A 21799-nucleotide genomic window follows, 5' to 3' on the forward strand; every position below is an offset into this window, starting at 1 on the left:
AGAACCAATACAAGAGTATGAAAATGGGGGAAAGGGGGGAGGGAAAGAATGGCGTCTGAATTGAATGTCAGTTGTAAAAAGACAAAAATGTGTTTTTAAACCATTTACACTTAAAATGCAAACATACATATATATATAGACCACTTATACTTAAAGAAATCAAAAGCAGAAAAGTTTGGCTGAAATAAAACCAAGAAACAACCAAAACTCCCCCACAACCAAAAGTCCATTGAGAATTCAATGTCTCACTTCTATTCAGACACCTAGCAACAAGGTATGACCTGCATCCTACTCAGAATGGCACACTGCTGAGGAAACCCAGTCTCTAGGGTCTCTGGAAGCTCATCCTGTGAGAAAGGGGGAACAAAGCCAGCAGGCCGGGCAAGGCAACTGCTTGTTACTACCCGTGCCCAGGACCCGTTAGGAGCAGAGAACACGGAACAGAACCAGAGTGTGGGCCTCCAGGATACCAGGACCTTGTGCTTTCCATGGGTCACCAATCCAGAGTCAAGGAGGGGGATGGCAAAGAGCCCTGTTGGGAAGAGCTACGGGCTGGCTCCCTTACCCCTAAATGAGACGAAAGGGTAAGGCTCTTGAACCCATAAGTGTGCAAACAAGTGTGCAAACAAGTGTCCAAGATGCCCTCAATCAGAGTTGGACTGTGGACACTGGGAAAGAGGTGATAGATTCCACACACAGTGAACTGGATGAAGCCTTGAGAACCAATGCTCAATTTTAAATGTTAACACCTGTTTCAAAAAAAAAAAAATTCCAAAGTAGCTCTTTTTTGGTGTCCAATGGCAGGTTATGTTGACTGAAAACCATCTGTTTTATGTGAGCATGGAGGAGCAGTGATCTCACTGTCCTGGGATCAGTCTGGAAAACACAACAACAAAATGCTTTGCTCATGAGACACTCAGTAGTGGTTCTAAGTCCATAGGAACAGGACCTTAACCCAACCTACAGAGAAAGACATGCAGTAAACATTCCTGCTTCATGATTCCCTAACCAAAGACTCTAGGGTTTCAAACAGCCTCTTCGTGAATGCAAGACACACACCCTAGTCCTACCCTCCTACCATCCCAAGTCAGTCAGAACTATCGAGACTCCAACATTCACAAAACATTGTCAACATCTCAACTAGCAGCTTTGATGAGGGGTGGGGGACAGAAACTTGCCAAGGTCACTAAGTACTTCCAAGCCTGGAAACAGCTCAGTAAGGATAAAAAATGTCGAGGCATCCTCCACAGGCAACCCCAAAGGAGTCGTCAGTTCTGATCTGTAATGCCTCACGACATCCCATGAGGTAGCTCAATATTATCACCCCATTTGACAAATGGGGAACTGAGGCATTGGAAGGAAAGACTTGCCCAAGGTCAGCCACTAAGACACAGTAGGGAGGCTGGCAAGGTCAGTATCCATTAAAACCTCACTTGGCCCAGCCAAGCTGTTATTCACCTGTAGTAACTTGAAGAGCCTTGCTTCTGAAGACCACCCTAGTGCTATTTTGAAAATTAGGTTGCATTTTAAACACAAAAATTCAGTTAAGTGAAGGATTAAGACATTGATTCCTCAGTCTTCTACTGAGTAATTCAGGTTCTAAAAATCCAGCAAGCAGCATGGCCCCTAAGTAGGCAGGACTGAGCAGTTGAATGCTGTCTGCTCTCTTCCTGTGACACCCCAGGCTGAGTAGCTCTCCCAGTCATCTCATCTCACCCACGAGCAGTGGCGTCTGCACAAACAGCTGTCAGGTAGTGATGGCTCCTCCTGCTGCCAGAGATTTAACTTCTAACACAGAAGGAAAACAGAAACAAACCACCAAGGTGGACAGAAACAAGCTGAGGTCTTCTCCAACCCTTAAAATTCTAGTGGGAAAGCGTATGTTCCTATCTTTTTTTTTAAATTATTTATTTATTTATTATGTACACAATATTCTGTCTGTGGTGCAGGCCAGAAGAGGGCACCAGACCTCATTCCAGATGGTTGTGAGCCACCATGTGGTTGCTGGGAATTGAACTCAGGACCTTTGGAAGAGCAGGCAATGCTCTTCACCGCTGAGCTATCTCTCCAGCCCCCATATGTTCCTATCTTAAAACTATGGGGAGGGGGGACCACTGCCAGAGCTGGTTGAGAATCAGATCCTAATGTTCCTGGAATTTGAGAATGCTGCCACACAAGGAAACTATTTTTTTTTTAAGAGTTCTTGGAGAATTTCAAAGCAGGACATCCCCTTTCTCCCACAGCCTCTACACTGGTCAAGGGCTTGAAGGATGGCACAGCAGCACACCAGCACAATGTGTCACCACGGGCATGCTAAGACTTGACAACAGTGGAGACTTCCCACTAGGGCTGACTGGACTGGACAAGTTCAGATGATGGAAATTCAAAGGCTGTGTTTCAGCAATGACAGCTCAGATTCAGCTTGACTGGAAACTCCCCTGACAAACAAAACTCTCTGAGCTAAGAATATCACTAAGTGGTAGAGCACTTGTCTAGAATGTACAAGGCCCCAAGTCCAACACCCCCCTCCCAACACACACACACACACACACACACAGACGCCTGAATACACGCACTGCCTCATAATCTTAGTGCTCTGGAGGCTGAGGCAGAACTGTAAGCACTGCGGCCAGTCTGGGCTACTAAAAAGAAAAAAAAAATAGTTCTGTAAAAGTGAAATCATCAATTTGAGCTTGGACCAACTATTAGTGTCACAGCTGCCAATGCCAAGGAACATTACAGGAGGGGGGGGAGGGGGAGGGGGGAGGGGAGAGAGAGGGAGGGAGAGAGAGAGAGAGAGAAAGTTCATTGCATTCAATTTGGCCTAATTTCTTGATAATAGTTTCCTATTAGATTTTCAGATTAATACTGATGGCTCTTACCTAGGCTGTGATAATTAGGTTTTGATCTATTGTGACATTAATGATCACAATCAGTTGACTTTGAAATTGTCTTTAATTAATGGCTCCTTCCTTGTCAGCTTTTGCCTCCAGTACAAGATCTGCCCTTCCTCCACCACTGTGTTTTAACTCCTTCTCTTGCTGACCTCAGAGACAAACAGCATTGGTGGATTACTTCTTCCCATAAAAAAGACTTTAAAACATGTTTCTGACAGGAGCAATAAGAGATGATGTTAGGTAAAATGAGGGCCAAGAGAAAAGGCAGGAGAATGAACCATCAATGAACAAAAGAGATACCATCTTAGACCAAAGTCAAGCTTGATGCCCAAGTGGCAACACAAAATAAGATGAGGTAGATTAAAATTCATAAACTTCAGCATAAGCAAAAAGAAACAAGAAACTTCACCTTTTAACTTGTAGAAGTTAGCTGAATTCCTGGAAATTCTGACATCCAACGTCAAGTTATCCAGGCAGAGCCAAGATCCTTCCCTTCTGCTCTCAAGTTATCTGAGACCCTCAAGTAGGAAGGCCTCCTGGTGCACCCCCTGGACAGATCGTCTGAGGAGCTAGGACACACATTTCTGGGGAGGTTTTTACGTGGGTGACACAGGTGCTGCTTAGGACTGACTCTGGCAGTGCTTGGCCCAGAGGTGATCCCCTAAGCTTCCTTTTAACAAAGCCTCTTGCTTTGGGCTTTAAAGCCAACCCTATGTTGATTTCTCCAAAAGGGATGAAAAATTGAGGAGTATGAACAACTTGCTAAAATGCCCACGAAGAAGAAATATCCAGAAGGACCCATAACACAGCACACTACGGCACCTGCAATGCAGGTGATGCTGTGCACAGCAAAGTGACCACGGTCATGAATGTTTTGGCAGAGTCCAAACGAGCTGAAGGTTCTCGGTGTTCACTTATCTGTGTCCTCTTGGTCATGATAGCATTTCTATTACTTAGTTTTATTTTCTGCAATGCTCCCATGGCCAGTCAACTCAGTTTATCCAAGACCATAGTTCTTTCTCATAGATGAACCAGTTAATGGCACCCTACTACTCCAGGGTTTTTCCTGTGGGAACCCAGGCTTCATGAATGCTCCATCAGCGCTCTACACTAAATTGCCCACTCATGACGTGTCCTTATATACATGTTTGTTTCTGCCCCGATCAGAAATTAATTATATTTATTATACAAAACTGTAATGATCAACTCATCCCACACCACCACTGTCAAAGTTCTCTGAGGGGCAAGGGTGTTTGTTGAATGCAATCAATACTAATGTATGCTAATGTGGAATGTGAACCGGACAATGTCAAGCTTGTCAGTCACCCAGTTCACTCCTGCTTCTGTGTAAGCCTGGCAAAATACATTTGGCAACATGCTTATTAGAGGGCAGACCCAGTAAGAAACATCCAGGACTACACAGAAAGATAAGAAGGGAAAAGGAAAAGAGAAAAGAAATTCAGCATTACAAAGATGTTTAGAGCCAGGTGGTGGTGGTGGTGGTGCACGATGCCTTTAATCTCATCACTAAGGAGATGTAAATCTCTGTGAGAGGTCAGCCTGGTCTACAAAGTGACTTCCAGGACACCCAGGGCTAAACAAAGAAACCCTGTCTCAAAAACCAAAACCAAACAAACAAATAAAAAACATGATTTGAGGGGCTGGGGAGGAGATAACTCAGCAATCAAGAACACCAACTACTCTTGCAGAGAACACCTACAGAGTGGCTCACTCCTATCCCAGGGGATATGGAACTCTCCTGGGAAACCAGCACCTCTGCAGACAGAAATCCCATATACATAAAATAAGTAACTTAAAAAAAAATTTTTTGAGCTAGTCTTGGTGCCACACAACTGATACCCTGATACCAAACCAAATCAAACCAAACCAAAAAAACCCCTAAATTCAAAGCTGGTCTAAGTAACCTTTTCTTTATATTCCTTTTAAGATAGGGTCTATGCAGCTCTGGCTGGCCTGGAACTCACTATACAGACCAGGCTGGCTTCCAACTCAGAGATCCAACCCTAAATGCTGGGATTAAAGGTAAGTACCTATAAATTGGGAGTTGGAGGCAGAAGGATCAAGAATTCAAGGTCAGGCCCCGAGGTGGTGGCACATGCCTTTAATCCCAGGATTTAGGAGGCAGAGGCAGGAGGAACTTGGTTAGAGGCCAGCCTGGTCTACAAGAGCTAGTTCCAGAACAGGCTCCAAAGCTACAGAGAAACCCTGTCTCAACAAACAAAACAAAAAACAAATAAACAAACAAGCAAAAAAATTCACAAGTTGGGGCTAGCCTTGTATATGAGACTTGTCTTTAAAACACCACCACCGGGTTGTGGTGGCACACACCTTTAATCTCAGCACTTGGGAGGCAGAGGCAGGCAGATCTCTCTGAGTTCCAAGCCAGATAAGAGCTAGCTAGCTCCAGGACAGCTAGGACAACAACAGGCCAAGGTAACTTATAAATCCCGGGACGTAGGAGGCAGAGGTAAATGGATCGTGAGGTTAGGCCAACTGCTCTATAGAGTTCCAGGACAGCCAGGGCTACAGAGACCCTGTATTTAAAAAAAAAAAAAAAAAAAAAAAAAAAAAAAAACCACCAACCTGCCAAACAAACCAACCAAAACCAAACATAGTAACAACAAAATGGAGTGTATCAGGGCATGGGGCATATAAAGATACCAGTTCAGTGGTACAGCATCTGCTTGGCATGTCTAAGCTAGCCCCAGGTTCAATTCCTAGTATCACAAAACTAGTTCTGAAAGGATTTAACACAGGAAAATATACTTAGGTGTTTTGGAGTGTTTCACCTTTGGCTGCTCACTCTTTACAGGGAAGAAATCTATAGGAGATTCTTCTGCCCGAGGCTGACACATTCTCCAGCAGAAACAAGCAAGCTACTTGGCACCAACAAATGCTAGAGGCACAGGCAGGTGTCTGGCTTCTTCACATCGAGGGCTGAAGACAATACAGTTCTTTATTTCTAGATATAACCAGCAAAAGTACTAAGAGGAAAACAAGAATATTTTGGTAATATTTAGCAGAAAGATGAGGACAGAAAAGGCAGGGTAAAGTGTATCAACAGTCTTGGTTCTGTTAAACACCATCTGTTGTCTTAGCAATTATGCACCCTAGGTTTCTCAGGGCCTTCTCTTGACTTTTTTGAATTACAAGGGATTGAACTCTCAACTAGAGCCTTGGTTCTTTTTACTTTTTGAGACAGGGTCTCATCAAAGGTTCCCAGCAGGCCTTGAACATACAACACCCCTCTATCAGTCTGGGGTTGTGCTTAAGCCACCAGGCCTGGCTTAGGAGCAACCTTAGTACCAAATATCACCGTTGTTTGGCCCACAGGCTAAGACTTTGCTTTAAAAAAATTTGGCCACTCCAATTTACAAGTCTACTACCTACTGACTAACCAGACAGGCTGTCCTTTCCTTCAATCAAGAGATTTAGATCACCTCTGTCCGATTTTCATCCACCCCAGGCATCTTAGGTTGCCCGCATGACAAACCTTTCTAACCACCACTCCCTTTCTCAACCACAGTACAAAGTCACTGATGCAGCACTTGATTTGGCCTCTAACTCCCTCAGAGAACATGGACTGTAGGGAGAAACCGAGGTACGGGTCAGGTGCCCTTCCCCGACCACATCACCATTCACAGGGTCTTCCAGGCTGACTTACAGCAAAGCTTCACTGTCTTGTCTGCCACGTCACTGCAACAGCTGCCTTCTCAACTGCGCAGTGTAACTGTTGACATAATTTATACAGAATTCAATCAGCAGCTAGGCAGGAAAGCAATGTTAACAAAAGCTACGACTGGGTCTACGATTTGCTTATCACCTGGCTCATCTGTGGCCTGGAGTTCTCCATCCACCTCTCTCACGACTATGAACAATCCAGAAATGGCTGGATGCTCCAGCCTAGACAGCTACGTTTTAAGAGTCAGAAGCAACAACAGGAGCAGTCTCAGTAGCTGATGAAGTCAGCACTTATTCTTTTTTCCTCAGCTTGGAGCTAGGACAAGAGTACTGAGTTCCAAATCCTTCCTTACTTCCAGTCCTGATTCTCCAGCCTCCTCAACTACCACAAGAATGAAGAGGAGGTGAACATTTCTCAACGGACAGAAAAGCAAAGTAGAGCCAGAAAATTTTCTCAATAGAATAGCAAAGCAAGAGTAAACCAAAAAAAGGAAAGTTTGTTTTGAGAGAAGGTTGTGTCAAAAAGCTAGTATTAGGACCTGACACTTTCTGAGATGATAGTCTTCTATGAAAAGACCGTTTTAAAAATAAGATACAACTAAAGCCTGAGAGCAGAGAAGGCGAGGAACATTAATACTTTGTCATGAGACGGTAAAATTAGATTAGTACTACTGGGAGCATTTAAAAACTGATACTACGGCTAGTAGCTTCTCTCTATGAATTCCCAACTGAAAATAATGGCACGGAAGGGAATGTGAGTCCACTGAGAGGTGAATTTGCTGACACCGCTTTGGTAACAGGAAGCTTTGGGAGGCCATAGAAGTTGGCAGGGTTAGAGGGTGCCCAGCACCTTGGCACAAGCAAGCACCAGGCAATCACTCACACCTACATAAATATAGTCTGCATATGAGGGGTGAAAGGAAAGAATACATACAAACCATGCGATACCAAAGACAACTCTCTCTGGCCCCACCCATTGTCTTCCTGTACTACAGCTTACAGACTCCACAGTCATCTTGTTACTTGATGACAAACTGATGCCACGGAAAAGAAGAATCAGGAACAATAACAAGGCCGAAAACGTTTAAGGGCTAAAGAGAGTGCCTTGACAAATTTAAATGTAAAGTTTCAAGTTCTCAGAAAGACAGAGTTGTTACAATAGGGTAAGTGAGGATGGACAGGGGCAGTCCAGAAGACCACAACAAGAACCCTATTATTGTCCTGGCAGAGCTAAATGAAAGTGGAAAAGATACAAGTAGGCCACTGCTATTGGCTTTCTAAAAAAAGGACAATATCCTTTCCACCCTAGTATGTCAAAACAAAGGCCAGCTGGTCATCAATATATTCCAATAACAATCAAGAAACTGAAGTCATCACCATTGTAACCATCACCCAGCCTAAAAAGCAACTGGCCTCAAAAATTCGTGACTCTAAGGTGATTAAAAAGTAACCTGGGAACAGAAGGAAAAGATAAGGGTAAAGAAAAAACTGGGAATTACACACAGCATGTAAATGCTTGGTTTTCACAGTTACACTTATGGGTCCAACCGTCAGCTATATTACAAGAGAACCAATACCAACACCTCTCCATGAAGCACAGTGTGAGCACATACTTTTATGGATGTGTTTAGGATGGAAAGGGAAGGAGAAGGGAGAGGAGGCAGGAAGGTGAACGTGGTATATACAAAGAGAAATGGCAGAGACCACCCTCCTTTAGCTCTTCGAGCTTTCTTTCTCTTTGTTTTCCGCATCTTCTGGATACGCATGCCACGTCAGTCTCTCTTCATAAAACGCTATCACAATTTGTGGGCACTTCACATTAGCTTCTTTTGCAAGAACCAGGTCAGCTTCATCTGTGTCTTTCCTAGAAAGAAAGGACATAAGACTTAGAAGAAGTGAGACTGAAAATATCTGTCTGAATGTCACTATTTGAATTTAGCCGGCTTGATCTCCTCCTTACACTTTGATCTAAAAGTAAAAGGGATCTTTACATGGCTGGAGCTATAACAGTGGTGGAGCCTCTGTATTTGATCTTTAACATCAAAAAGTAAACAAGAAAGAAAAAGCTGAAGAGACAGCTGCTCTTACAGGACCCAGGTTCAGTGCCTAGCACTCACACAGTGGCTCACGACTGTCTCTCCCATTAGCTCTAGAGGATCCAATACCCTAGAGGCTAGAGTTGGCTCAGCATTTAAGAATACATACTACTGTTCACTCGGGAGGCAGAGGCAGATGGATCTCTGAGTTTGAAGCCAGCTAGGTTTACTGTGAAGGACCCAGGCTCAGTTCCCAGTTCCCATCAACTACATGGCAGCTCACAATGGACTGTAATGTCAGTCCCAGGGGTTCCGGAGCCCTTTTCTGGCTTCTGTAGGCACTGTACACAGATGGTACACATACATACATATATAAACAAAACACACATACACATAAAATAAAATCAAACAAAATTTTAAAAAGAAAAGGGGAAGGATGGGAAAGGGAAAAGAACAGTGGAGAGGAAAAGAGCCAATCAGGCATGGTGAGCATGTGCCTGTAATCCTCTAACTCCAACCCTGGGGAGATAGGGACACGAGAACAAGTTCAAAGTCCTAGACTATACACTGAGGTCAAGGTCAGCCTGACCTAACATTAGACCCTGTCAGAAAAGGAGGGGGAAAGGAAGAGGAAGTACTCCACTTTCTTCTAGAAGTTACTATCACTGATAAAGTAATTTGTGCTTTCTTCAGCCATTAATCTTAACGTCCTTTGTTGAAATTAATTTCTCTTTTAGCCATCTCTGTGATCCTAGCCCTCAGGATGGGAATAAGCTTTACCCAGCCCCTTATCCCATGGACATGATTCAGTTCTATGCAAACAGATGTTTAGGAAATGGCTACAAATATTTTACCCCAAATTTATTTTTCTATTATGCATGTTACTATGACACAAAACATAACAAAGCCTGACAATGTCACAAACCCATTCTGAACCACAATCCCCACTTAATATTGACAGTGCCAGTGGTGTTAAGAATTAGACTTAGGAATTCTCAGTTTTACATCCTTTCTTCATAGCAAAGGAACACAACTGTAGAGTGAGGCCCGTCTTCTCTCACCATTTCATTAAGAACATTAAGTCACCACAGGAGTCTGTTGCCCCAATGATCTTTTCTGGTTCCAGTCCTCTCTCAAAGCCCCGAGCGATATCATTGTTCTGCTATAAATAGAACAGGAGAGATTAGAGCTTGTAGAAAGAATAAAAACAAAAAAGGGTTTCTCAGAACAAGTCATAGCCTTTTGTTAGCATCACCTGATACCATCAATTCAGAAAAATTCTTAGAACTCAAGAAACATAATACTAGATCAACCAGTAGCAACAATGTCAAAAGATATTCCTGCAAGAAAATGCAGTGTCTTTCCTGGGATTCCTTGCAATGACCAAAGAGGGCCTGGAAGTCTAGAAAGTCCTAGAGTCTCTGGAGAACCATCTGGTCAGTCCTGTCATCCTAACCCTTACGATCTCTTCAGTACCGCAGGCTGACCTCTCTTCTTGTTCCTGAGACACCCAAGCCCATTCTCACTCTCTTAACTTCAGATATGCTTTCTCAACCATAACCTTTTAGACCTTTAATTTATCTTAATAGTGACAAATGGTTTTCATATTCCAGCCCTCTATATTATAAAAAAACAGAGACAAGAAGAATGCAAGACCAATACTCTGAAAAAGGAAAATTTTAAAGATCATAAACACTAGTTTGCATATACTTGGCAGGAGAGTCCCTGGTACCACAGACACACTGTTAGCATTAACTGGGATTGGACTTAGACTTGAGATACTGTAAACTCATTCATCAGCAACACACACACACACACACACACACACACACACACACACACACAAACTTAAGATATTTCAAATGAACCAAATCTTGGGTGTGTGATTTCCTAGCATCTCTCTGATCGTCTTACTTTCCTTTGAGATCAAAAGCAGTCATCAAAAGATGGCTCAGTGGGCAAAGGGGCTTGCACGCAAGTCTGACAACCTGAGTTTGATCTCTGGGAGTCACATGGTGGATGGAAAGTACCAACTCCCACATGTTCCTGGACCTCCTGGTACATGAGGCTCCCTAACCCATTGAACAAGTAAATGAAAATTTTAAAACAGAAACACAGAAAGTTTGTACAGTCCTGGTGGTCCCCAAAGATACCAGAAGCCACAACAGAAAAGAAATTCTAGTCATGGACCAATGGGTACTGTATCGTGGATGCTGACTTTTTAAGACACAGACTCTTTGGGGCACTCAAGGGGGACAGGTTCCCAGATGCAAACACAGCTGCTCACAGCTGGAATGCTGGCACAAGGACGAAGTCATCCATTACTGGCGGCTGGAAACAGCCTGTTACAGAGGGAGGGAAATGGAGAAAGAATGTCCAAGCTGCTTGAAAGGAGCCAAGGCAAGGCAAACACAGAAATCATCACAGGCAGTAATCTTAAATCAGGCATAAAACTGACTAGGAAATCTCTTCTGCAGTGGTCTAAAGAAATGTAATCTCCTCCATACCTTAAAAACACTTGGCTACTACCTATCATGCCAGCTGTCTACCTGACAGGGGCCCCAGACAACTGACTAAAGGATGTGTGGAGGTGTTTTCAAGGTCAGCAGCTCCAGAACTAGACAGACGGGAAGTCCTCTCAAGTGGCCGGGACTCTAAGCCAGATTACTGCCTTTAATAGAACAAAGACCCTGAATTGAAGAGCTGTTTACTGACTCTCACAAATACACAGTTAAAAGTCTTTGGTTGTGTTAATCTGCTATATCAACCTAACTAGAAAAGAACCAAATGACAAAAGCCAGAATACAAGGGCTAACAAATGAATTAATGAATGGCTTAGTCAATAAAGGTGCCTGCTCCAAGCCTGCAGACCAGACTAATCTGGTGAAAAGAAGATAACCGACTTTCCCAAGTTTTTCTCTACCCACCACACATGCGCAGTGGTATACACGCTCACGCACACATGCAAAAAATAATTTTGGGTTTTTTTTTTTTTCGAGACAGGGTTTCTCTGTAGTTTTGGAGCCTGTTCTGGAACTAGCTCTTGTAGACCAGACTGGTCTCGAACTCACAGAGATCCGCTTGCCTCTGCCTCCTGAGTGCTAGGATTAAAGGCGTGTGCCACTACCGCCCAGCGCAAAAAAATAAAATGTATTAAAATATGTAAATAAAATTTAAAAAGGGCACAGGGAGATTTGAGAGGCAAAGGTAGACAGAGACTGAGGCCAGCATGGTCTGCACAGTGAGTTTTAGGCCAGGACTACATAGTGAGCCCCTACCTCAAAAAACAAAATAAATAAAATTTTTTTTGTTTTGTTTTATTTTTGATTTTTTGAGACAGGGTTTCTCCGTAGCTTTTGGTTCCTGTCCTGGAACTAGCTCTTGTAGACCAGGCTGGCCTCGAACACACAGAGATCCGCCTGCCTCTGCCTCCCGAGTGCTGGGATTAAAGGCATGCGCCACCACTGCCCGGCTAATAAATAAAATTTAAAGAACCGAAAACATCAAGTCCTATTCTCTTAGAAAATGGAAAATGTTAAAATTCTTTATCAATGGGCTAGAGAGATGGCTCAGAGGTTAAGAGCATTGCCTGCTCTTCCAAAGGTCCTGAGTTCAATTCCCAGCAATCACATGGTGGCTCACAACCATCTGTAATGGGGTCTGGTGCCCTCCCCTGGCCTGCAGGCATACACACAGACAGAATATTGTATAGATAATAAATAAATAAATGTTTAAAAAAAATCTTTATCAATATAGTTTATCATAACAATATTCAGACCTTTCCAGAATCTGGCATAAGGCTCCAGCCAGGCATGTTACCCCACCCCTTTAACCCCCGTGCTTAGAAGGATCTGAGTTACACGTCAGCCTGGTCTACAGAGAGACCCTGTCTCAAATAAACAAGGAAATGGTTATGAAAATAAAATTAACCAGAGAAAGGAGCCAGACAGAAAAAGCCCTTAGTCTGAGGCCAAGAATTATATACAAACCTTTACAGAACCAACGCCTCAGTCTTCCCACAGAACTCTTAGTTTAACTGGTATAAGGTTCATCTTGGATACTGGAGATCTTTTAAATACCCACTGGGTGTCTCTAAGGTGTAGTCAGAGCTAAGAGTAACAGTACCGACAAATGAGCGTCCAAGTATAATGCAGATAAACAGGAACTTGATGTAGGGATGCTACACAGACTTATACTTCTATTGTAGTAAATTTTAAGAGTATGATATATTCTTCCTAACCTTGAAATAAAATGTAAAGAGGCAAAGCTGGATGGGTAGAGTGGTATAACAAATTTGATAAACCCACACAGCAAAGATACAGCAGAAAGAAAAAGAGGCAATATGGTGTTTATGTTACTATAGAAAAATAAAAAGCAACTGAGTGAAGCCAAACTGCAGAACTAATTTTCAACTAAACTGGAAACAGACACAAAAAAAGATTTATTTTTTTTTTTTTTATTTTTGAGACAGGGTTTTTGTTGTGGAACTCACTCTATAGACCAGGCTGACATCAAACTCATTGAGATCTGCCTGCCTTGGCCTCCTGAGTTGGGGATTAAAGGCATGGGCCATCACTGCCCAGTTCTGTTTGTTTTTTAATAAAGTAAAAATTTATTATTATTGGTGTGTAGGCAGTGCACATGGAGGTCAAAAACAAACTTTTTAGGAGTCAATTTTCTCCTTCTAAACATGAGGATTTGAACGCAGGCTGTCAGGTTTGGAATAGGCACCTTTACTCCTAAGCCATCTCCTTAGCTACTTTTCCTTCTTTAAGAAGAAGAAAAAAATATTAAGAGTCTTCCTTTTGGTGCTAGAGAGTTGCTAAGAGAGTTTGTTGTTCTTCTAGACTCAGAACTTTGGTTCCCAACACTCACTTCAGGGAGCTCGCAACTGCTCTAACTAGCTGTAACTCTAGCTGCAATACCTTCCTCTGAGCTCCTCAGCACCCACAGATACACACACACACACAAACATTGCTATTCACCAAGGAGGCAGTTTTACATTAGTTTTGACACTTTAGTCAGAATCAGTACTACACCAGCTCTCCCTTGCCAGAAGGGGTCACTGTAGTAAACCAGTATACTTCCCTGGAAGTTTTTGTTCAACATACATTGCAGGTCTGTCCTTAGAAGGAAGAAAACAAACCTAACCCCCCCCCCCCCCCCGTTTGCATAGCAGGAGCAAAAGGATAGTAGTGAGAGGTGGGAAAAACTTACCTCTCTCTTTTTTTTAGATTTTATATCATCAGCATTGTTAGAGAAACTGGATTTCCTCTTGTTTCCTTCTGACTTCTCTCTGGGCTTGTTGTTTTCACCCTCCTTCATCTTCTTATACTTTTTCATAAACTCAGAAATTAGTTCAGGACAATCCAAGTTCTTTTCAGGTTCCCAAGTATTGTGCTCCCTGAACAATAACAATAACGACCAAAGAAAACGACTGAGAGATGATAATAATGCCCTATTCTTTCTATCTATCTATCTATCTATCTATCTATCTATCTGTCTATGTTTTTTAAGACAGACTCTTTCTCTGTGTAAGTGTCCTGGAACTCACCTTGTAAACCAGGCTGGCCTTGAACTCACTGAGATTTGTAGTCCTCTGCCTCCCAAGTGCTGGGATTAAAGGTGTGCACCACCACCACCACCCAGCCCTCCCCCCCCCCTTGTCTGTCTGTCTCTGATTTGGATAATGCCCTATTTTTACACACTTACCATCTCTGCAAAACTTAAGACTGATAAGCTTATTTTAAAGAGAACATGTAATAAATATTTAACAAGAGGCTTGGGGTATATGCATATAGTTCAGTTGTAAGGTACTTGCCTAGCACATGTAATACCAACCCCCAGCTCTGCAGAGAAAAAAAAATCCAACAAATTTGATCTTATTTCACTGAAGAAACTTGGGGAAAAATATGTTCACACAAAGTTGTGTGAAGAATCATGGCTGCTTTTAATCCCAGCACTCAGGAGGCAGAGGCAGGCGGATCTCTGTGAGTTCAAGACCAGCCTGGTCTACAGAGCTAGTTCCAGGACAGGCTCCAAAACCACAGAGAAACCCTGTCTCGAAAAACCACAAAAAAAAAAAAAAAAAAAAGAATCATGGCTGCTGGGATTGGTGGCACCCACCTTTAATCCCAGCACCTGGGAGGCTGAGGCAGGCGGATACCAGAGTTCGAGGCCAGCCTAGTCTATAAAGTGAGTTTCAGGACAACCAAGGCTACACAGAGAAACCCTTTTTTTGTGGTCCAGGGGAATAATTATTAAATTATTACAGAAGAAGTGTTATTTTTAGGGCTGGGGAATCAAACCTAAACCTGGATTTTATGTTAATCCGTAACCCTGTAGCAACATTTTAATAGTCCAAACAAAAAACCCAAATGCTCATCAACTGATAATAAACAAGATGTAGTGCAACTATAAGAGAACAGAATCCAGCAACAGAAAGAAACAACTGCTCTACAATGGGAGCGTTGTAACAGTCTCACAGATGTTGACCAAAAGAACAAAAACGGGCTGGAGAGATGGCTCAGAGGTTAAGAGCATTGCCTGCTCTTCCAAAGGTCCTGAGTTCAATTCCCAGCAACCACATGGTGGCTCACAGCCATCTGTAATGAGATCTGGCGCCCTCTTCTGGCCTGCAGGCATACATGGAGGCTGAACACTGTGTACATAATAAATAAATCTTAAAAAACAAACAAACAAACAAAAACAACTGAGCCAGGTACAGGGTAGACACATTTACTCCCAGCACTCAGGAGTTTGAGGCCAGGGTTAACAGAGAAACCCTGTCTTACTTATCTCAAAAATAAAACAGAAAACATCAAATTGTACAATTTCAGTGGGTGACTTTTCTTTTTGGGGGGCTGTCATGGAACTCACTCTGTTGAACAGGCTGGCATCAAACTCAGAGAACTGCCTGCTTCTGCCTCCTTAGTGCTGGGACTAAAGGTGTGCACCACTACTACCAGGTGTGAGTGGTACTCTTATGATACATAAATTACACCATAATAAACCTTTTTAAAACTCCCAGTTTTGGGGCTGGAGAGATGGCTGAGTGATTAAGAGTGCTTGTTACTCTTGCAGAGGACCTGAACATCTGTGACTCCAGTTATAGGGAATCTAGTGCCTTCTGAGGCACCTGCACAGCATTCACACCCCTCACAGACAGGCAAGCAGGCAGGCAGGTACACACACAATTGAAAACTAAAACAACAACAACAAAAAAAAACAATAAGCAAACCCAGTCTATAAAGTGGGCAAATAGCTCAGTGGTAAGCATGTTTGTTCCAGTCATAAGTCAGGCTCATGGGTTCAATCCATTGAACAGCTTCCCAACAAAAAAAAAAAAACAAATTTAACTGCTTAATTAAGTGCGTAAAGAGTGTGGTTTTATACACACATCAGTAGCCTGCAGAAAGAGGTTAACTTAATAAAGTTACTGTCAGGGACCAAAGACCCCAACATACAAACTATCTTTCCCTATCTGGACCGGTACCAAGGTGCGAGAAATAACCAGACACAGGTCACACCATCATCACTGAAGGGCATCTCAGGTTTCTCCCCATCCTCAAGATCTACCCGCACAAAACATCTCTTATCCCCCCCCACCCCCACCCAAGGTGGATACCTCATTAATATTTTCTTTAGGGAGGGGGCGCAGGGCTAGGGAAACACCTGCGACTGAGTCCTCAGCTTCAGCAAACACCTCTCCCCAGGAGATCTACATTTCTAACAAAGGAGATAGGAGCAGCACATCCTGGCTTTTGTTAGGGCAGTGACAGCCAGTCTGCGCTACGTGACCACCTCAGGCAGGGCCTATGGCTTCAGAGCCTGGCTGCCACACCATATAGAAATAATGGGCCTACAAGTTACATACCTCCAATTTCTATTGCGGTAGATGTTATTTGTAACCAAACTCTAGCAAGTAAGAGGTGGAATGCATTAATTCAAATGAGATACTTAAGTTGTGTGTGCGCGCGTGAGGGTGCACACATACATACACACAATCTCAAATAGTACAATCAGACAAAACAGGAAGCCCTATAGTGTAGAAAACAGTTTTTGGGGGAAGAGGGCCTCATGTAGCCCAGGCTGGTCTCAAACTATGTAGTCAAGGATAACTTTGAACTTCTCTCCCTTCTGAACACTGGGTTCACAGGCACGTGGCTCCACACCTCCTCTATGTGGAACCGGGCCCAGCTCAGGGTTCTAGCTATCTCAAGCAAACATTCTACTGAGACATATTCCCAGCCTTCTCTATGGGTTTCTATTTATTTTTTGTTATTTCATCTAACCCAGGGTCTCTGGCTGCCTTGGAACTTGCTAGGTAGACCAGGATGGCCTCTAATAGATTCGACTGTCTCTGCTGAGATTAGGAGTACACTGCCACATGCACCTATTCCCTGAATTTTTAAAGTCTTAAAATGTAGCCCAAGATGGTCTTGAACTCTCGGCAGTTCTCTCTCTCTCTCGTTCTCTCTCTCTCTCTCTCTCTCTCTCTCTCTCTCTCTCTCTCTCTCTCTGGTTTTTCGAGACAGGGTTTCTCTGTAGCTATGGAGCCTGTCCTGAAACTAGCTCTTGTAGACCAGGCTGGCCTCGAACTCACAGAGATCCGCCTGCCTCTGCCTCCCAAGTGCTGGGATTAAAGGTGTGCGCCACCACCGCCCAGCTTGGCAGTTCTCTTGACTCAGCCTTCCAAATAGATTATAGGAAAGAACCAACATGTGTGTTTCAATTTTGATATTCTCAAGGTTGTCCTCTGTATTTTCTATTTATAGCATGGGTTCTAGAAAGTTAAAACTACAACCATCTTGTGAAATTACAGCAAGAAAACTATTACCCCTTTCCCTACCCAGAGGCATAATTCTTTGGTTAGACAGGAAATACAAGTTTGTTTTTATCTGAGACACACCTGTAACCTGTAATGAATCACAGAAGCAAACAATAAGTCTGTAAGCCACACAAGCAGCATCTGTAACCTGCACTTAGCTTGACAAAAGTTGCTAAAAAGAAACCTTGGGTTCAAAGGCTGAATGGTGCTAGCTAGTGACGTTTCTGTGGGAAACAGATTCTACTGCGGCAGTGCAGAAGTGGCTGGGCAGTGGTGATGCACGTCTTTAATCCCAGCACCAGGGAGGCAGAGACAGGTGGATCTCTGTGAATTCGAGGTCAGCCTGGTCTGAGCTAGTTCCAGGACAGGCTCCAAAGCCACAGAGAACCCTGTCTGGAGAAGAGACTCAGTGATTTAGAGCACTTGTTCTTGTAGAGGACCTGGATGTGATTCCCAGTGCCTACATGGTAGCTTACAATCATTATTTTTATTATTTTATGTGCATTGAATTTTGCCTACATGTATGTCTGAGTTAGGGTCTCAGGTCTTGGAGTTACAGAGAGCTGTGAGCTGCCATGTGGGTGCCGGGATTTGAAGCTGGAAGAGCAGTCAGTGCTCTTTAACCACGGAGCCATCTTCCCAGCCCCCTGTTCCTTCCTCTGACGAGGCATGTACAATATACAAGCTATACATTCAGGCAAAGAATTCATAAACATAAGTCTTTTTTTGTTTTGAGAGACAGTGTTTCTCTGTGGAGTTTTGGAGCCTGTCCTGGAACAAGACCAGGCTGGCCTTGAACTCACAGAGATCTACCTGTCTTCTCTCTGCCTCCTGAGTGCTGGGATTAAAGGCGTGCACTACCACCCGGTTTCTATGGCAAACTACTGTGGCTACTGGGATTAAATGTGTGCGTCACCAATGCCTGATCTGTAAGGCTGATCTTTTTACTCTCTGAACTTTAGGTCAAACCCCAATATCTGTCTCTGAGTTTTTATTAATCATGCTACAATTGGCACCCAACATTTGGGGTATGAATTCACAAAAAAGCCGCTTGCCTGAGGCTTTTTAGCTACTGGCACAGGCCAGAGCTAGACCCAAACCTAGCCACCTGGATTCGGGGGGGAAAAACTAGTGCTCCCAACTTCTACCTGCCCCAACTTAGCTTCCTCTCCTGCCAAGGGTCCTGGCCTCCTACCTTGTTTGAACAGGTTCCCTTATTCACTGCTATGTATGCCAAGCTAGTTGTCCCTCCAGCCTTCAGGGATTCTCTTCTCTGTCTCATCTCTCAGGGAGAGATGAATGTGCCTGACTTTGTATGGGTTCTCGTTATCTAAATTCAAATGTTCACACTTGCCATGACAAGCTGTCTACTCACACTTAGTGAGACTTCTAAGTACTATATCCTTAACCCTGGTTTTATCTTTTTTCTTTTCCTGGCATGTGTGAGGACCAAATTCAGGATCAAACCCGAGTGTGCCAGGTGAAAGCACTCTACTCCTAAGCTACACCCACCTCTTATCCCTACTTTATTTTATTTGGTTTTTCAAGACAGGGTTTCTCTGTAGTAGCTCTGAAGCCTGTCCTGAAGCTTACTCTGTAGACCCGACTGGCCCCAAACGTCTCTGCCTCCCAAGTGCTGGGATTAAAAGCATGTACCACCACTGCCCGGCTTATTCCTATTTTATTAAAGGATAAAAAAATGATTATGAAATTAGTCAATGGACTGCAGAAATGGCTCAGTGTTTGAGAGCACTGCCTGCTTTCCCAGAGAACCATGGTCTGGTTCCCAGCACTCACCTGCATCTGTAACTCCTGTTCTAACTGCTGCGATGCCCTCTCTGGACCGTGGGGACCAGACAACACAAATGCAGGCAAGCCACTCACACACACAAAATAATAAAAGTTTTTATTTTTTGGTTTTTCAAGACAGGGCTTCTCTTTGAGTCCTGGCTGTCCTGGAACTTGCTTTATAGACCAGGCTGGCCTTTAAGTCACAGACAGACTCCTGCCTCTGCCCTCTCCCCCTTTACCCTGCCTCCATGCTGGGAATAAAGGTGTGTACCAACACTACCTGGCAAGAAAAGAATTTCTTAAATAACAATAATAAAAGAAATCAGGTGAGCTCATCCACCTGTATCTTAAAAGGGTGGAGTAAGAATCTGATCCAGAAAATCTGGCTCCCAAGTCTGTGCTCCCAAGCATTCCTTACATTATCCCTCAAAATAAAATCATTAAACATCAGCTCCATGGTGGGGAGACTATGTGGTCTGCTGCTTCTCTTGAGTCTTATTTTGGGTGTAAATAGGAAAAAGGTAGACACTGGCTCGTGGGCAAGTAAACTAAAGGTTTCTACCTCTACATTGTTCTAACGCCTGGAAAAGAAAGCACTTACTCAGAAAAGCCTTTCCACTTCAACAGGTACTCCACTTGCCCCTTAACCATGCGCCTGTCTAACACCTTCTCCACGACGTATTCCTCCTCATCCTCTGAGGAAGAACTGTCAGCTGTCCTCTTGGTTTTCTTTCCCATGTCGCACGCTGATTCACCTGCAGGACTAAGGCCACCAGGTTCCTGAGAAGGGAAAGACAAAATGGTCACAATCCGCGAGGGTTAAAACTGTCACTTCTTGATGGAATAGAGGGCACACGTCAACCCATACCCTTCTTTTTGTGTATACAATTATTCTAAGACAGGGCTACAAATTTATTTTGTAAATGGGTCAATCTGCACATTTCCCTAACAACAACTTCTCTTCAGATGAAAAGATCAAAAATTATCAGATGGCACAATTGTTTAACTCCCTTAATTTCATATTCTAAGAAGGCAAATAGCATGGTATGTTACTCTTCAGTGTTTCTGCATCTACTTGTGAGCCAGGAACTCAAAGAGAAATGTGGGAAACCTTCAGTTAAAGGAACCAAGAAAAATAAAAATCTTTTCCTCCAAGGTGACTAAAGGTCTTTATAAAAAAAAAATGAAGAAAAAGAAGAAAGAAACCTTCCCCCTCAAAACACTGAAAAGTAACTTCTCTGTTCTCTGAGCAGTCTCTTAGCAGCACGCGCAGCACACACACACACAGCACACACACACAGCACACACACACAGCACACACACAGAGCACACACGCAGCACACACACACAGAGCACACACACAGAGCACACACACGCAGGGCACACACACGCAGGGCACACACACACGCAGGGCACACACACGCAGAGCACACACACAGAGCACACACACAGAGCACACACACGCAGCACACACACAGAGCACACACACAGAGCACACACACGCAGCACACACACAGAGCACACACACACAGAGCACACACACACAGAGCACACACACAGAGAGCACACACACAGAGCACACACACACAGCACACACAGAGCACACACACGCAGCACACACACACAGAGCACACACACACGCAGCACACACACAGAGCACACACACAGAGCACACATACACACAGCACACACACGCAGGGCACACACACACAGAACACACACAGAGCACACATACACACAGCACACACATGCAGGGCACACACACAGAGCACACACACACACGCAGCACACACACACAGAGCACACACACGCAGGGCACACACACACAGAGCAAACACACACGCAGGGCACACACACACAGAGCACACACACACAGCACACACATACCTAGGCCATCTCTAGGCCACATTTCTAGTGACTTGGTACATTTTCCTTAAAATGCTTGAACCCGTCCTTTCAGCGTGTCCATCAGCTCACAAAAGCAAGGCTAACAGCTCAGACACACTAAGCCTCCTTTTTAGCAAGCTCATTTGGGAATAGAAAGGAAGAGCCAGGCGATGGTGGCGCACGCCTTTAATCCCAGCACTCGGGAGGCAGAGGCAGGCGGATCTCTGTGAGTTTGAGGCCAGCCTGGTCTACAAGAACTAGTTCCAGGACAGGAACCAAAAGCTACGGAGAAACCCTGTCTCGAAAATCAAACCAACCAACAACAACAACAAGAAAAGGGGGGGGGGGGCGGGAAAAAAGGAAGAAGGGCAGAGAAAAAGTTCAAAATTAGTTACTGGACTAGCCTGTAATTCCCAGGGCTCAACTAATCCAAATAGTTAGGAGGTACCTTGCCTCTTAACTGAGGCTGACTTCGGGCCAAAGGAAGAGGAGGGGAAGTCTGGCCCCAGCCTCTGCATCAACACGCAGCTCCTCAGAACACAGCGGACTATTCATTGCCCAGGAAAGCCAGGGCAATGCAGCACAAATGGAAACTGAGTTAAGCTCAGAAATATGCATGTCAGGGGTGCTCAACAGAGAATCTAGTTTTTAAAATT

At 43.9% G+C, this 21799-nt stretch overlaps 1 protein-coding gene across 4 annotated transcripts in view; it reads right to left on the minus strand.

Moving 5' to 3' along the window:
* Positions 1–8194: 8194 nt before the first annotated feature.
* Cbx5 (chromobox 5) overlaps positions 8195–21799 on the minus strand; it is a 35468-nt gene continuing 21863 nt past the window's right edge. For 3 of the 4 annotated variants that reach the window (XM_041669740.1, XM_041669741.1, XM_041669737.1), the window contains exons 2-5: positions 19858–20036; positions 13853–14039; positions 9697–9797; positions 8195–8463 (exon numbers count right to left, since the gene is read on the minus strand). In XM_041669740.1, the coding sequence (XP_041525674.1) occupies positions 8313–8463; positions 9697–9797; positions 13853–14039; positions 19858–19994 (576 nt within the window). In that variant the 5' untranslated portion in view covers positions 19995–20036 and the 3' untranslated portion in view covers positions 8195–8312. The remainder of the gene's footprint in view (positions 8464–9696; positions 9798–13852; positions 14040–19857; positions 20037–21799) is intronic. The other variant, XM_041669739.1, reaches the window with a different exon arrangement.

The sequence above is a fragment of the Microtus oregoni genome, unplaced genomic scaffold (assembly GCF_018167655.1).
Source record: "Microtus oregoni isolate MIOR12 unplaced genomic scaffold, Mior012 000019F_ref0000042, whole genome shotgun sequence".
Lineage (NCBI taxonomy): Eukaryota > Metazoa > Chordata > Mammalia > Rodentia > Cricetidae > Microtus > Microtus oregoni.